Source organism: Protomyctophum parallelum (genome assembly GCF_964188405.1).
Source record: "Protomyctophum parallelum genome assembly, chromosome: 8".
Taxonomy (NCBI): domain Eukaryota; kingdom Metazoa; phylum Chordata; class Actinopteri; order Myctophiformes; family Myctophidae; genus Protomyctophum; species Protomyctophum parallelum.
This window is the reverse complement of record NC_139703.1, coordinates 38,658,185-38,673,711: the sequence shown is the minus strand read 5'-3', so window position 1 is coordinate 38,673,711 and position 15,527 is coordinate 38,658,185. Positions and strand designations below refer to the sequence as shown.

General features: G+C 43.1%; 1 protein-coding gene across 1 annotated transcript; it reads right to left on the bottom strand.

Annotated features, from left to right (window-relative positions):
• Nucleotides 1-994: 994 nt before the first annotated feature.
• Nucleotides 995-8,683, bottom strand: LOC310863024 (acidic mammalian chitinase-like; the record flags this gene model as incomplete). The annotated part of the gene is made up of 11 exons (XM_083771147.1): nucleotides 8,657-8,683; nucleotides 7,705-7,734; nucleotides 7,263-7,464; nucleotides 6,746-6,802; nucleotides 6,421-6,571; nucleotides 5,405-5,529; nucleotides 5,142-5,268; nucleotides 4,359-4,541; nucleotides 2,802-2,921; nucleotides 1,988-2,126; nucleotides 995-1,248 (listed from the first exon to the last, which is right to left on the bottom strand). Exons 1-11 carry the CDS (start codon nucleotides 8,679-8,681, stop codon nucleotides 995-997), a joined length of 1,413 nt encoding a protein of 470 aa, XP_083627273.1. The 5' UTR covers nucleotides 8,682-8,683.
• Between the last annotated feature and the right edge of the window lie 6,844 nt (nucleotides 8,684-15,527).

The following is a 15,527-nucleotide window of genomic DNA, read 5'->3' as shown; positions in this document are numbered from 1 at the left end:
CAAGGGACTAAATTATTTTCGCTCCTATGCCACCAAAATGTGGAACGCCCTACCAACAGTCATTAAGACATGTGAATCCCTTGACTCCTTCAAAACCGCTCTCAAACTAAGGGCACCTACGGATGGCTGCAATTCGAAACTGGCCTCTGTAAAATCTGAATCCCCCCCACCCCCCCCACCCCATTTTCCCTCACTGTATATTGTATCTTTTCCCTTTTTTGCTTCCCATATGATGAATTTAGCTACATAGAAATGTCTATTTGTATGTCTCTAAATGTTTGTATGTCTTTAAATGTTTTGATGAATTGAACAATGTGGACCCTGTTGTAAACAAGTGTAATGCTTAATTGGGTCGTCCACTCACAGTTGACAGTCTTTGTATTGAGTTTGTGCTTAAAATGTACTGTAAATTCTACAAACTGTTAATAAATATTTCAATCAATCAATCAAAGTGTTAATATTGCAAACCTATCGAGTTTATTTTTGACAGTCCAAATAGTTGATTATGCACGGGCCACGGGGCAGCCTCATGAGTGACGTCACTAACAAGCAACATAGAAGTGAACGGGAGGAAAAAATAAAGTACAATACAATCCGTGGTATTTCGCCGTCTTTGCAACATATATGTATATACGGTATATATATATATATGTATATATATATATTAATATATATTAATAATGTTTCCCTGGTGTTTACAGGAGAATATGCAAGATGTTGATGATGACTCCAGACTCCTCTGTTGCTTATCTGTGATAACTTCTTCAACTGTTCGGATCTTTTTGGGAATATAATAATATACTTAAGTTGACAGTATATGAACAAAAGGCATAATGAGGAAAAACATCAGTCCTATAGCTGCTTTGAATACCTTAATTTATTTTATTTCACTCAGTAATTGCTAGACAGCATGGTCTTGAATTAACATACAGTACCCTGACACAGTTTAGCTCCAATACAACAAAGACAAAGTATAGAACCATGAGCTCCTTATTCAAGCCCAGTTACAACAGTTGCAGCTGGTGTCGAACACGAGGCTAGCAGGGCAGCTCTGCTGGTAGGTATGTCCCTGGGAGCACTGGTAGTAGTGGTTCTTGTCGGTGGGGTCTGGGAAGAATCCGTTACTCTTGCCAGCACAGAATCCAGATCCTCCACTGCTTCCACCACCACCTCCACTAGGCTGTGGCTGGGGTGCTGGGCGCTTGGTGGGGTTGACTGGGGGCAGAGGCTGTGGGCTAGCTTTGCAGCCTGCATGCATGAGAGATAGAGGACATACGTATATCAAGAGAGAGAGAAATGATAACCTATTAGGACCTGAGGCCGATTCTAGTTTCTACAAATGTCTTCTAAATCGGTTAAAGTTCTCAAACTTTTCCGTGCCAAGGATCCCCAAAATGATATGTATTTGGCCAAGGACCACCATCTGAAAATGATTTGTGCCGAGAAGAGACGAGGGATCCCCACAAGAAAAGATTTGTGTACACACGTCTTTTCAACAACAAAAAAATAGCAGACGTACAAGCTTGGAGCGTTGTACAAAATGACTCGCAGTGAACTGGTATATTTCCCTTCGGCACTGGGTACAACTTCAGCATTGTCACAAATTACCACACTGTCACTTACTATGTAATGATGGATTAAGGGCCTTTCTCGGCCCCACCTTTCTCGTGTTTAGTTTCACAAATCTGATTTGCGCCCCGTTGTGTGGAGACCTTTACTATGTAATGACGGAATTGTGTGTTTTAACGTTTTCAGCCTGAATCACATCAGTGTCTATGGTATCAGTATTCATATAAAAGTGTCGATCTGTTCAACTTTAAAGTGAAAAGGATCTTAAAACCACTCCTGGCTCGCAAACTTTGTGTAGGGTTAAAAAGCATGGAAGTGGTTTTGTGTGTGTGTGTGTGTGTGTGTGTGTGTGTGTGTGTGTGTGTGTGTGTGTGTGTGTGTGCTCGCGTGCGTGCGTGCAACCGTGCGTGTGTGTTACCAGCTCCGGTCCCCAGGTGACTCTTGAGGGTGCCGATCAGTGGATATCTTCCCTGGCCACAGAACTGGCCGCTGAAGTCATCCATGCAAATAGTCCAGACAAAAGCTCCACCAAAGCCGCTCTGCTTCAGCCAGTCAGCCTGGAGAGTAGACGGATCGAGTAGTAAACAAGGAGTATCGCCATTTACCCCCCCGAGTAGGGGATATACTGTATATATATATTATGTGGACAGCTATACTTTAAAGTAATAATCTGCTAAATCAATTAATGTGCCAATTAACCCATTCTGAACGGGAACCCATTTTGGTGTTAGCATCATGTTGTGCTTTAGCTATTGAAAAATAGCAGATCTACAAGCTCATAGCGCGCCACCGAGTGGCGCGCTACGAGCTTGTAGGTCTGCTATTTTTTGAAAAATCGAAGAACAACTGACATTTTTAGAATCTGATCTCAGGTCAGAATGGATTAATCAGAACAGTGTGTGTCCAGTGGAAACCTCGTATGAATCTGATCTCAGGTCAGAATGGGCATTAAGGCATGGACTTTCGTGTCATGTCATCACTAATAGTCTCAAAGGTAAAGTTGCAATACTAATTGCAGGTAATTTCAATTAACTTCACCTGTCGCTTGTTGATAAGACACAGAGACGCATATATGTATGCAGAGTGACGTACGTACCTATCCCGGACCTCCGCGGCCATTTAGGGAGCGAGACAAAAGGTCTCACAGGAAACACCAAAACAGTAGACAATGGCTAAACAAATCCAGACCGTTGACATTGACAATACAGCACGTCAAATAGTAATGTTGGCACCTTGATCCCGAAGCTCTTGGCGTTGTCGTATCCAATCCAGGTCTTGCTGTTGTAGGCGTACGGCACGTCCTGGGGGGCGTCCCAGGCCTCGGTGCCTCCATGCTTCAGGAAGTCACAGATCTGCATGAAGGCAGAGATAAAGGTACTTTATTATTGTCACATTATTCATGGACAATATACAGCCTTGCTGTAGCAGTGTTGTTTTTGGCAGCAAATTTTTATTTTAGTTTTAGTCATAGTCTCTTGAATAGTTTTAGTCACATTTTAGTCACCTGGAATGTTTTAGTGTTATAGCCTAGTTTTAGTCAACTAAAGATTTTACTCGACTAAATCTACAGTTGATTTAGTCGAACAAAATGTGTTTAGTCGGGCCTTAATGCCGTCGTAATGGCTGTTTTTCTTTTCACTTGCTGAAAATAGCCGATCTACAAGCTTGTAGATCTGCTATTTTCAGCATGCAACCAAGTGTAAAAATGACTTATACTGGATCTCTTGTCCACTAGTCCCTTCCTAACATTTTAGTCTAGTTTTTATTTGTTGACAAAATCGTCTTAGTTTTAGTCATCATAGCTTTAGTTTTCATGTAGATTCCATGTAGTTTTCGTCAGTGAAAAAAAGGTAGTCGACGAACATTTTTCGTCTTAGTTTTAGTTGAAGAAAACAACACTGGCCTGTAGCATGACAACATGCCATGACAGGGCCCAGGCCGTAGCGTAACGGTCTGGGCACCGGACTGGTAATCCAGTCGCAGTGTGCCGCGGGTTCGACTCCCGGACCCGACACGGCCTTTACTGCATGTCATCCCCCCATCTCTCTCCCGTTTCCTGTCAGCCTACTGTCTGTCCCTTCAAAAATCAATAAAAGGCGTAAGCCGCAAAAAAAATATCTTAAAAAAAAAAAAAAAAAAAAACATGCCATGACAGGCAGTGAAATACTCACAGCTTCCTAAACCTATATAAAAAATGCAATTGGTCAAAAATAAAAAGAGGAATAAAAAATAGCAATTACTGTAGTTCATTTTGGTGTGGCAGCTGTCAATATTTTGTCGGATGACGGACAGTATACAACTTTGAAGTGAGAGTTGCAATTTTAATTGCACTTCCATTTTCCATTATGACCTATATCGACTATCGTCATATAATTGGTCCTCGTTAATGCTCATTATAAGATGGTACAATTTGTGTCTACTCGGTCTGTGTCTGCAGTCCGTCAGAGGAGCCCCCCCCCCCCCCCTCCTATTTAACCCATGTTGACCTGAGATCAGATTCAAAAAATGTTTTCTACATCCTGACAGTTTTCTGAAAAAGCTATGTTTCTATGTCAGTCGTTCTTCGATTTTTCAAAAATAGCAGACCTACAAGCTCGTAGCGCGACACTCAGTGGCGCGCTATGAGCTTGTAGATCTGCTATTTTTCAATAGCTAAAGCATAACATAATGCTAACACCAAAAGGGGTTCCCGCCCAAAATGGGTTAAATCAGATGGTAAAGTATGACTATGCACATGTAGACCCGATGTTACCGGGCTAACACTGGTGTTGTCTTTTGGCCTACAGTACCTCATAGTAGGCCAGAATCCCAGCCTGACGGGTGTAGGGTCCAGCAGGCCCGGCTCCACTTTCCGCGGCCCCCACGGCGGTGTCGGAGGAAGCCAGAACGAAGGTGTGGCCGTAGGTGGCGAAGCCGACCAGGAGCTTCTCAGCCGGAGCGCCCTGGCTCTTCCAGTAGTTCATAGTCCAATCCTATAATGGACACGGAGACATATACTAGCATCAACTGTTCACACCCACAACAAACCATGCATGTACAACCCAGATTCGGCACAAACAAGGGACTAAATTATTTTCGCTCCTATGCCACCAAAATGTGGAACGCCCTACCAACAGTCATTAAGACGTGTGAATCCCTTGACTCCTTCAAAACTGCTCTCAAAGGGCACCTACGGATGGCTGCAATTCCAAACTGGCCCCGTAAAATCTGAATCCCCCCCCACCGCCTATCCCCCGCCCCCCTTTTCCCCTCACTGTATATGTTTCTTTTCCCTTTTTACCTCCTTTATGATGAATTCCTGTTCTGTCCTTTGACTATATGGTGTCTATTTGTATGTCTCTAAATGTTTTGATCAATTGAACATGCATGATGGACCCTCTTGTAAACAAGTGTAATGCTTAATTGGGTCGTCCACTCAAAGTTAACAGTTTTTGTATTGAGTTTGTGCTTGAAATGTACTGTAACTCTGCAAACTGTTAATAAATCAATCAATCAATCAATCAATCAATCAAAAAACAGCACAGATCTTCATCCATGTGCCACAATGAACAATTAGGAGCCTCATCACTCACCACGTTGAATTGTTGCTGCCAAACTTTGCTGTCAGCTGGGCCCTTGTACAGCGGGCTGTCCTCTCCCAGCGCGTTGGAGAAGGAGCCGTGGTAGTCGTAGGTCATCACATGGAAATAGTCCAGGGTACTGCATGGTGAAAGGAGTGCAGGGGTTTCGTAACGCACATTCCCCTGTGCATGCGACGCGTGCATGCGCCGTACGTATGTTTGTAAGCTTTGCTAAACGTGTGTGTGTTTGTGTGTGTGTTATCTATATTACTGACGCTCCGAGCTGGGGAACCTGGTATCCAGGGTCGATGATTCCTTGTCCTGCAGAGACGGCCGCGGTGAGCATCAGACGAGGACGGTTGGTCTGCTTACCTTCAGCCTCGAAGGCAGCCACCGCCTCCTGGTGGTGGTGGAGAGGTGGTGTCAGTGCCATGCTCAAGGATGGTCTTCTTCTTATATTATTTAATTATTATTAATAACTATTTCTATTCAATGTATGTTGTTGCAGTGGTTTAGCCATATATGCTCTCGTTTGACATATTTTTAATTACTTTGTACTTCTAAACTGAACGAAAGCAATCTCCTGCAGGAAAAATACAGTTCCATCTGAATCTGAAAGTCAGTCCAAGTAGGCTACAGTCCAACTAATTATTACTGTACTGTCTAAATATTCCTAAGAGAATGATTCAATATAGCATTGTTAACCATACGTGTACACTAATAATACCTTTTAACTATGGACACAGATTCAACTACAAAAAGGTCTCTGCCAGGTCGAGTTGGCACACATTTTGGATGCCATGCAGCGATACAAAAAAAGATATTCCTCTGCGAATTTGGTCTGGCATCGCTCAGTTGTTGTGATTGGATTTCACTTCCTCTGAAGTATAGTGAGGGACCAATCAGGGCCCAGTATGCAAATATGGGATGGGTTTATCACCAGAGGCGTTTTAATTTATACCCCTTAACGGAAAAGCAGCTTTAATACACATAGAGATTTCAGACGAATATCTCGCAGTGGTATTAGTCTGGCCATGTAAGGCTGACCTGAGATCAGATTCTAAAATGTCGTCTACATCCTGACAGTTTTCTGAAAAAAGCTATGTTTCTATGTCAGTCGGTTTTTTTGATTTTTCAAAAATAGCAGACCTACAAGCTCGTAGCGCGCCACTCGGTGGCGCGCTATGAGCTTGTAGATCTGCTATTTTTCAATAGCTAAAGCATAACGTGACACCAAAAGGGGTTCCCGCCCCAAAATGGAATGAGTTATTGTCGGCTTCAACGTCCTGACCTGAGCGAAGACGGTGAAGAGCTCCTTGCTGGGACCGCTCGGGTACTCCCAGTCGATGTCCAGACCGTCGAAGCCGTACTGACGCAGGAACGCCACCGTGCTGCTGATGAACGTCTGTCGGTTAGCGGAACTGGACACCATTTGTGTGAACCTGGAGAAAAAGAGAGAAGACAAGACAGATAATTATACCGGTACGGTGCTTACTTAATCTTTTGCTGAGGTTTCGTCGTGTCACTGGACCTGGACTGGGCCTGGACTGGACTGGGCCTCATGTTAAATACTCACTGGACATATTGACCTATTGACCCTCATGTTAAATACTCACTTTGCGGTGCCAAAGTTCCATCCGCCAATGGCCAGGATGGTCTTCAGGTTGCTGTTCCTGAAGAACATAAAATTTAAAATACACATTGAATTATCACGCCTTTGTGTGCGTGCGTATGTTTGTGTGTGGGTGTGTGTGTGTGTGTGTGTGTGTGTGTGTGCGTGCGTGTGTGTGTGCGTGCGTGTGTGCGTATGTTTTTTTTTCAACAATGTATTTATTTTCCTTTTTTACACACAAGTGACAATACACATATACAAAAAACAACAATGAACAGTACAAGACAATTACTGGTATAAAGAAAGCAAAACAACAATAAAAAAAAACAAAAAAAAACGTGTGCTTATGTTTGTGTGTGCGCGTGTGTGTGCGTGTGCGTATGTTTGTGTGTGTGCGTGTGTGTGAGTGCGTTCTGTGTGCGTGCGTGCATGTGTGCGTGCATTTGTGCATGCGTGTGTTTGTGTGTGTGTGTGTGTGTGAGTGCTTGTGCGTATGTTTGTGTGTGTGTGTGTGTACTCACTGCTTCTTCAGAGCCTGGACCTGTCCATAGAGCTTGACGTCGTTCCATTCGAGAGTCTTCAGCTGGTTGTCGTCCATGGTGGCGAAGGCGTAGATGAGGTGGTCACAGAGACACGGGTCAATGTCGCTGACCATGTACTTCCCAGCGCCGGGACGGTACTGTGCCCAGTTGGTGAAGTAACATGAGAGGATGTAGGAGGATCCTGCAAGGTGTGAGAGACACAGGGCTGTATTTTGCGTGTCTTAAGTACCAGGTCTTATTACTTAACTTAGCATTGATCACGCCTCCATGTCTTAAGTTAAGTAATAAGACCTGTCTGACCTGGTACTTAAGACACTTAAAATACAGCCCACAGAGTTATAACTTATAGGGCTTCTTGTTGTTGTTCTTTATTCTGCTGTTTGAGGGTTTAGCCGATCACACCAAGTGGACAAAGTCTTACCTAGCTGCACGTGCAGCAGGAGAGCCAGTCCTGCAGACAGAGACAGAGAGAGAGAGAGAGAGTTGGTTGTTTAAGTACAGGGAAAACACTATATACACTATACACTATGTATCACTATTTGATGCTGTACTGCTCCGTTGTTGCATGTCTGAGAGGTCATTTTGACCGTTTCTTTTTTAGATTTTGAAGTTTATCTTTGAGCCCATGAAGCTTTCAGAAGGTTCCCCTTACATCATCATTCTATCATCTCAGAAATGTATGACATCTGAAACATTTTCTAAATATGAATTTAAAGGAGAATTCCATACTAAAAGGCTTTCTTACCTTTCTTTGTAGTTGTTACGTCCCCAAAGACTCCCCATCAAAGAGGTCCAGGTGTTATTTTGTGCAAAAGCTCCTTATTGGCTATTTCCCCTACCATAAGCCCTCAATGAATTGCATTGAATGGGATCTATGGGGTGTTTTGCTAATTCGCTTATTTCCATCGAAATAAGTAGTAAAGTGTGCCGCTTGGGTTATTATTTACATTATGAAGAGAGGATATATACAAAAAATATATATAATTTTGAGCGATGGAAATAAGCGAATTAGCACAACACCCCATACATCCCATTCAATTCAATGCAATTCATGTAGGGATTATGGTAGGGGAAATAGCCAATAAGGAGCTTTTGCACAAAATAACACCTGGACCTCTTTGATGGGGACGTAAGAACTACAAAGAAAGTTAAGAAAGCCTTTTAGTATGGAATTCTCCTTTAAGCACACATGCTACTTGTGTCTCATTTTACTTCAGTCATGCTAGTGTTAACATACTCGACTAGATATAATGTTTAAAATGATGTTGTATAGGCTATACTCTTTAACATAATTGACCGGTTTCTATTCACAGTTAATTTCCTCTGCAAAGACAAATGGAGGATTCGTTCTCAACAACAATGTCTCAGCTTACCAACGCAGATGAGAAGCTTGCCCATGTTGCCTCAGTACAGCTAACTGAAGGCCAGAAGCCTCTTATATACCTTCTATTCCTCTCCATATCAGTAACACCATGTTTGATCTGGCTTTGTTATTCTGATGAATCAGCAGTCACTTCATTTGCTTGGTCAGACTTGGCCTTTCTACATTAATTGTGCTGATAACTTTCAAGGGTCATTCAATAATATTATATAATGATGATGTTTATGTGCTTCGTGATAAAGGGCTGACAATAGCAGATCTACAAGCCCACACGTGACGCGTTGTGGGCTTGTAGATCGGCTATTTTCAGCAAGCATAAAAACAGTCATTACGACGGCATCAAGGCCCACCAAAATACATCTTAGTCGACTAAAATCTCATGATATTTAGTCGACTAAAACTATACTAACACTAAAACATTCCAGGTGACTAAAATGTGACTGAAACTAAATGAAAACCATTGAAGAGACTATGACTAAAACTAAAATCTAAATTTGCTGCCAAAAACAACACTGATTGCTTGGAGCTTGGAGTTCAACATTCCATAATGTGCCGAAAATATGCCCTTTAGATCCAAGGTGCAAGTTAAGACCGTTGATAATATGCCCTTTAGATCCAAGGTGCAAGTTTAGACCGGTGATAATATGCCCTTTAGATCCAAGGTGCAAGTTAAGACCGTTGATAATAATTATGCCCTTTAGATCCAAGGTGCAAGTTTAGACCGTTGATAATATGCCCTTTAGATCCAAGGTGCAAGTTAAGACCGTTGTGTACAATGACACAATGTGACACCATAAAAATAGGTATACCTTAAAGATTGAGTGCTGTGATTGTTGTACTTGTTCTGTTTTGTATAGGAGTTATCATTGCTTATCATTGCTAACCTGGGGGTCTACCCCAGGTGTGGTTATAATATTAAAATATGTCTTCCCTGTGTATCTTTGAGTGGTGCAACCACACTCCCTTACGGAGTTATGTGTGTGGGTGGCTGGCTGGCTGGGTGGGTGGCTGGCTGCCTGGCTGGGTGGGTGGCTGGGTGGGTGGCTGGCTGGGTGGCTGGCTGGGTGGGTGGGTGGCTGGCTGGCTGGGTGGGTGGGTGGGTGGGTGGGTGGCTGGCTGCCTGGCTGGCTGGGTATGAGCACAAAAACAGCATGGTTGTTTTTCAACACTTGTGCGCAACCTAACACACACACACACACACACACACAAACACACACACACACACACACACACACACACACACATTAACTGTATATATGATGATGTCCGGTGTGCCAGTACAGGACAGTGACAGTACAGTAGCCTACATTAGAGGGTACAGTAGTTGTCTGAAATTATTTATTAGGAACAATCCCTTGAGATGAACCATCTCGTTTTCAAGGGGGTCCACAATTCACAAAATACACTTCATACGTAAAGACATTTTTTTACAAACAATTCAACCAGACAAAACAATACAATTCCTAGATAAACAAGAAACAAACAACAAAACAAAAACTGCAACAAGACAACATTTCACATAAATGGACATAACGTAGACATAACACATGGATCATTGCATCATGGATCTGCTACAGTGATGATTAGTCTCAAGATGAGAGGACAGCACAGTTTTAAACAAATGAAAAGATGTTATTAAACGAATATGGACCGGTAGATTGTTCCAGTCACAAGGAGCTTTGAACATAAATGGTTTTTTGCCAACTGATGTGGGTATATTGAAGTAAACCTGTGAGCAATGTCTAAGTTGATGTGTAGAAGTGTATGGTATCATAAGCTGTTTCAGATACTGTGGATAATTGAAATGAATACATTTAAAGATGAACTGCAGCCAGTGCTGCTGTCTTCTTGAGGTGGGAGATTAATTAAGTTGAGATTTTCGTATAAGGTACAGTGGTGGGTCAAATATGGGCAGTCAAGGACAAATCTGCATAAACGGTTGTATACTAAATTCAAGGGAAGAAGGTTTGTTTTAGGGGCAGTCTGATAAATTACATCTGCATAATCAAGAATTAGTAGTATGAGTTGTTGAACTAGTTTCTTTCTTACTGTAAAAGTAAAACAGTTTCTGTTGCGGTATAGAACACCAGTACTGAAGTTGATTTTCCGGACTATGTTATCTATATGACATTTAAATGAAAGATTTGAGTCGAGCCAGAGACCAAGATATTTGAATTGTTCAACTCTATGCAGTTGTGTACCATCGAGACAGGAGATATTGAATGATTGATTGTTAGTTTGTGCTTTAATATTTTGATTAGTCCCGAAGAGCATAGTGTTTGTTTTGCTTTTGTTGATTAGTAATTTCTTAGATATAAGCCATGATTCTAGATGTAGAGTAGAGGGACCGGCACACGGTAACCGTTCCGGACGCGGGGCGGCCCCCCGGAAACCGGCCCGGCCCCCCGGAAACCGGCCCGGCCCCCTGGGCGCGTTCCTGGGGGTCAAAAGGCCCAATCGAAATACACCACTTTAGTAACATCATATTCATAACCCTAACCCCTCCCCCATTGTCATACATACAACGACAGCTGTGGGTGAGGCTTAAGTTCAGGTGGGTGGAGCATCATCATCATCATACTTCCGGGTATGATTATGATGATGTAACGCGCATTCCCTCTATAGATAAGAAGTGCCCGTGGTTGAGCACGCTTTTTTTTTTTTTTTTTTTTTAAGATATTTTTTTGCGGCTTACGCCTTTTATTGATTTTTGAAGGGACAGACAGTAGGCTGACAGGAAACGGAAACCCGCGGCACACTGCGACTGGATTACCAGTCCGGTGCCCAGACCGTTACGCTACGGCCTGGGCCTGAGCACGCTTTTGAGCAGGCATTTCACTTGTAGTTTCCTTTCAGATAACCACTCCAACAGGAGTCAAACAAACTACACGCCCCAGAATCCCTCACCAGAGCTGGCTCTGATCATCACTGCCCACATAGCCGCGAAACATGTGAAAACGATGCCTCTGAACCTCAGCAGACACACGAGGATGTGTGACTGACTGCACCCTAACTGCACTGAGGGACATGGAAAATACACTATACGCTACATTAGTATTACACATACAATCATTATACCAAACAGAGCTTGATTCGTGCTCGTCGTACGCTGGCCAGCCTCAGGGCCGTAGCTGACCATTTGGTTGCCCTACTCGTAGGATATTTGTGCTTCCCCCCTCCCGACGAGAGCGCTGCTATTCCTCATGCAGATTGACTATTTTTGCTGTTTGCGAGGACGCACACACGACCGCTCGTTGTTACGCGGCGGAGCTCGGCGTGTTGCCCTACTCACAATTACAATTTACAATTTAGGCATTTAGCAGACGCTCTTAATCCAGAGCGACTTACATTTAAGCAAGAACAAAAGCATGGGAATACATCACATAAAAGCATTTATCATGAAACATGCGTAAGCTAAGAAGGTAACAGTGGAATATCTATATGATGAAACTATACATACACTATACATAATAAACTATACATATTCACTACTATGCTATACATATGTACTATGGCGTGCTATGACTATATACAATACAATTATAGTGCTGTCTACATAACATGCTATAAGTCTGTGTCAAATGCTATCTAAGCCAACAGAAATGCTACCTAAGGGGTTAGGGTAAGTGCTATGGGCCATGATGGAGTCTGAAAAGGTGGGTTTTCAGGCTACGGCGGAAGATTGGGAGTGATGCTGCAGTTCTGACTGCAATGGGAAGTGCATTCCACAGTTTTGGAGCCAGAAGGGAGAAGAGTTTGGGACGTGTGGAGCGTTGTCCCGGCGTTTTTAGTGAGGGTACTTCCAGTTTCCCTGCGTTGGCTGATCTGAGTGCGCGGGAGGGTTTGTAGGGTTCAATCATACTTGTAAGATATGGGGGAGCCATACCTTTGGTTGCTTTGAATGCCAGCATCAGAGTTTTGAATTCTGTGCGGGCAGAGCGCAGTGCATATTGGTTGCGACGGCACTGGCCAAACTCCAGAGTTGAATTGTGTTTAGAACCTTTTTCTACATCTAGTCTACTGAGGAGTGCAATTATAGCTAGTCTCCATTGTCGCATTGTTGGACCTTGAAAGGTCAAGTTTCGGTTACAATTTGGGGAAGCTGTATGAGTGGTGAAGACAATGTCATATCAATTTTCCTTCCGTAGTTAAAAATTGTGACAGGAGAATAAATAAAAACTTTAGACAGTGTACTGGTAGTTTCGAATCCCATCATTTATTTCATTTCCATCAGCGATCGCTATAGACAGCATAATAGTCTTGGATTAACCCTCCATGCTCCAATACACCTAAACGACAACGTATAAGACAACGTGGAACCATCGTCCTCCTCGCTCAAGCCCAGTTGCAGCAGTTGCAGCTGGTGTCGAACACGAGGCCCCCCGCGCAGCTCTGCTGGTAGGTGCGTCCCTGGTAGCACTGGTAGTAGTGGCCCTGGTCGCTGAGGTCTGCGTAGAAGCCGTCGGGCAGGCAGCGGCAGTAGAGAGACGGGCCGCCGTCTCCGCTAGGTTTGATCATGGGCTTGAGCTGCATGGGCTGGATATGAGGCGGCAGCTGAGGCTGATCATTCTGGGGCTGGGAGAGTCTGTAGGAGGATCCTATATGAGATATGTTGAGAGATACAGTGAGTTATAGGGCTTGTTTTAAGCCCAACACACACAGTCTGTCAAGCGAGTGCGCAGCGACGCAGCACAGGCGTTGCCGCGCGGCAATGCCTGGAAAAAATAGAACAGTGGCGTATCGGAGCGTCAGGCGAGGCGTGAACGCGCGTCGGACGCCGCCGGTGTGGGATAGGTTCATTGAAAATAACGGAGGCGGCTGTTTTGACGCGCAGCATTCACAGACGGTGTGTGTTGGGCTTTACACAAACATTAAATTCCCATTAGCCTCGATACCCAGGCTTTCATATTTACGTCATATGTGGATGAGCAAATCGACATGTTACGTCATGATGAAGTACGATGATAATAAGAGCGCCCCTCAGTTCACACGGGTGTGATTTTCGTCTTCTGTTTGAGAGTATCACACCACCATATAAATGTGGACAAAGTCTTACCTAGCTGCACGGTGCACAGCAGGACCGCCAGTCCTGTAGAAAGAGAGATACAAGCAGATGAGAGAGAGAGATAGAGAGAGAGAGAGAGAGAGAGAGAGAGAGATGAAAATGGGGGTTGGACGTTTCAGTAAGGAAAGCGCAACACATACATGTGTTGTATTAACATACATACTCTACCTCTATATGACTGTTTAAAATAATGTTGAATTCATTAACATAATCGACCTGTTTATTTAATACTTTTGTCTTTTCTCTCTGCCCCCACCCCCCTTTTTCCCTGAAAACGATTCACGATGGAGCTTACACAATTGAAGTTCCAGAATGCGGCTTTATGACAAAATATACGAAGTATGAATGAGCGTTTACGAGTCACATGAATCAGGATGCAATCTGTTTAAAACACAAATATATTCCATTACGTTTACAGTTAATTTCCTCTGCAAAGACAAAATGGCAGAATTTATTCTCAACGATGTCTCAGCTTACCAACGCAGATGAGAAGCTTGACCATGTTGCCTCAGTACAGCTAAATGAAAGCCAGAAGCCTCTTATATATACGCTCCATATCAGTAAACCATGTTTGATCTGGCTTTGTTATTCTGATGAATCAGCGGTCACCTCATTTGCTTGGTCAAACATGGCTTTGCTACATTAATTGTGCTGATAACTTTCAAGCGTCATTCAATAATGTTATGATTCGCTGAAAATCAGAAGTCAAATAAAGGTTGTCATTATTATGGGTTTGTATTAAAACTAGGCCTATTCCACACCTTAATAAAGGTAAATATGTGAAATAATGTGTGAAACATTAATTTCACTGCTTTGAGGTAAAAGCATAACACTGATGTTGGATTAAGCAACATTTGAATATAGCCTATACCGCTCATACCTTCTCTGTAGCTATCCATCTATCCATCCACCCATCTTCAACCGCTTATCCGTAGTCAGGTCGTGGGGGGAAACAGTTCCACCAGAGAGCTCCAGATTTCCCTCTCCAGAGCAACATTAATAACTTCGTGCTAGGGGATCCAGAGGCGTTCCAAGGCAAGTAAGTCGATGTAATCCCTCCATCTGCGCCTTGGTCTGCCCCGGGGTCTCCTCCGAGTGGGACGTGCATCGAGGGCCTCCCGAGGGAGACGCTCGAGAGGAATCCTAACCAGATTCCCAAACCACCTAAGCTGGTTCTCTGTAGTTGACCACATCGATACCTATTTGAAGATCAGATGGAGCACATAAAGCACTGCCATCCTTTAATATAATATTACAGTTGGGCTATTATTATGCAGTAATAATAACCTGAATGAGAATGAGCATGTGGATATATGTCTGTTGGACATGAGAGATTATTTAGATTCTGTAATGAGAGATTGGACACCTCTCCAATGTGAGAGCTTTTGTTTAACCCGTGTCTCTTAACATCACTGTATATCACATTATTAATGCTTCTCCCATAGATTCTAAGGGCCGATTCATACTCCTTCTGTTCTTTAGTTATTGTTGGCAGTTGAATATAGCTTGTTTTCACCAAAAACGCTGTCTGGGAGCATACAGCATACTACAGCATACTCTAAGATGATGACGATTCCCTATCTGAAATACTCTGTTCTACTGCAATAACAATTATTTGTCTTTTTAATATTTGGATAATTTCAGAATTTATCAACACTCAGTTGGATATATAACGGCCGGACAAATACAGGACAGACAGGACCATTCCTATCATTTATTTATTTATTTCATCTGTGATTGCTAGACAACATGGTCTTTGATTGCCAAGATCAAATACACCTAAAGAACAACGTAAGAC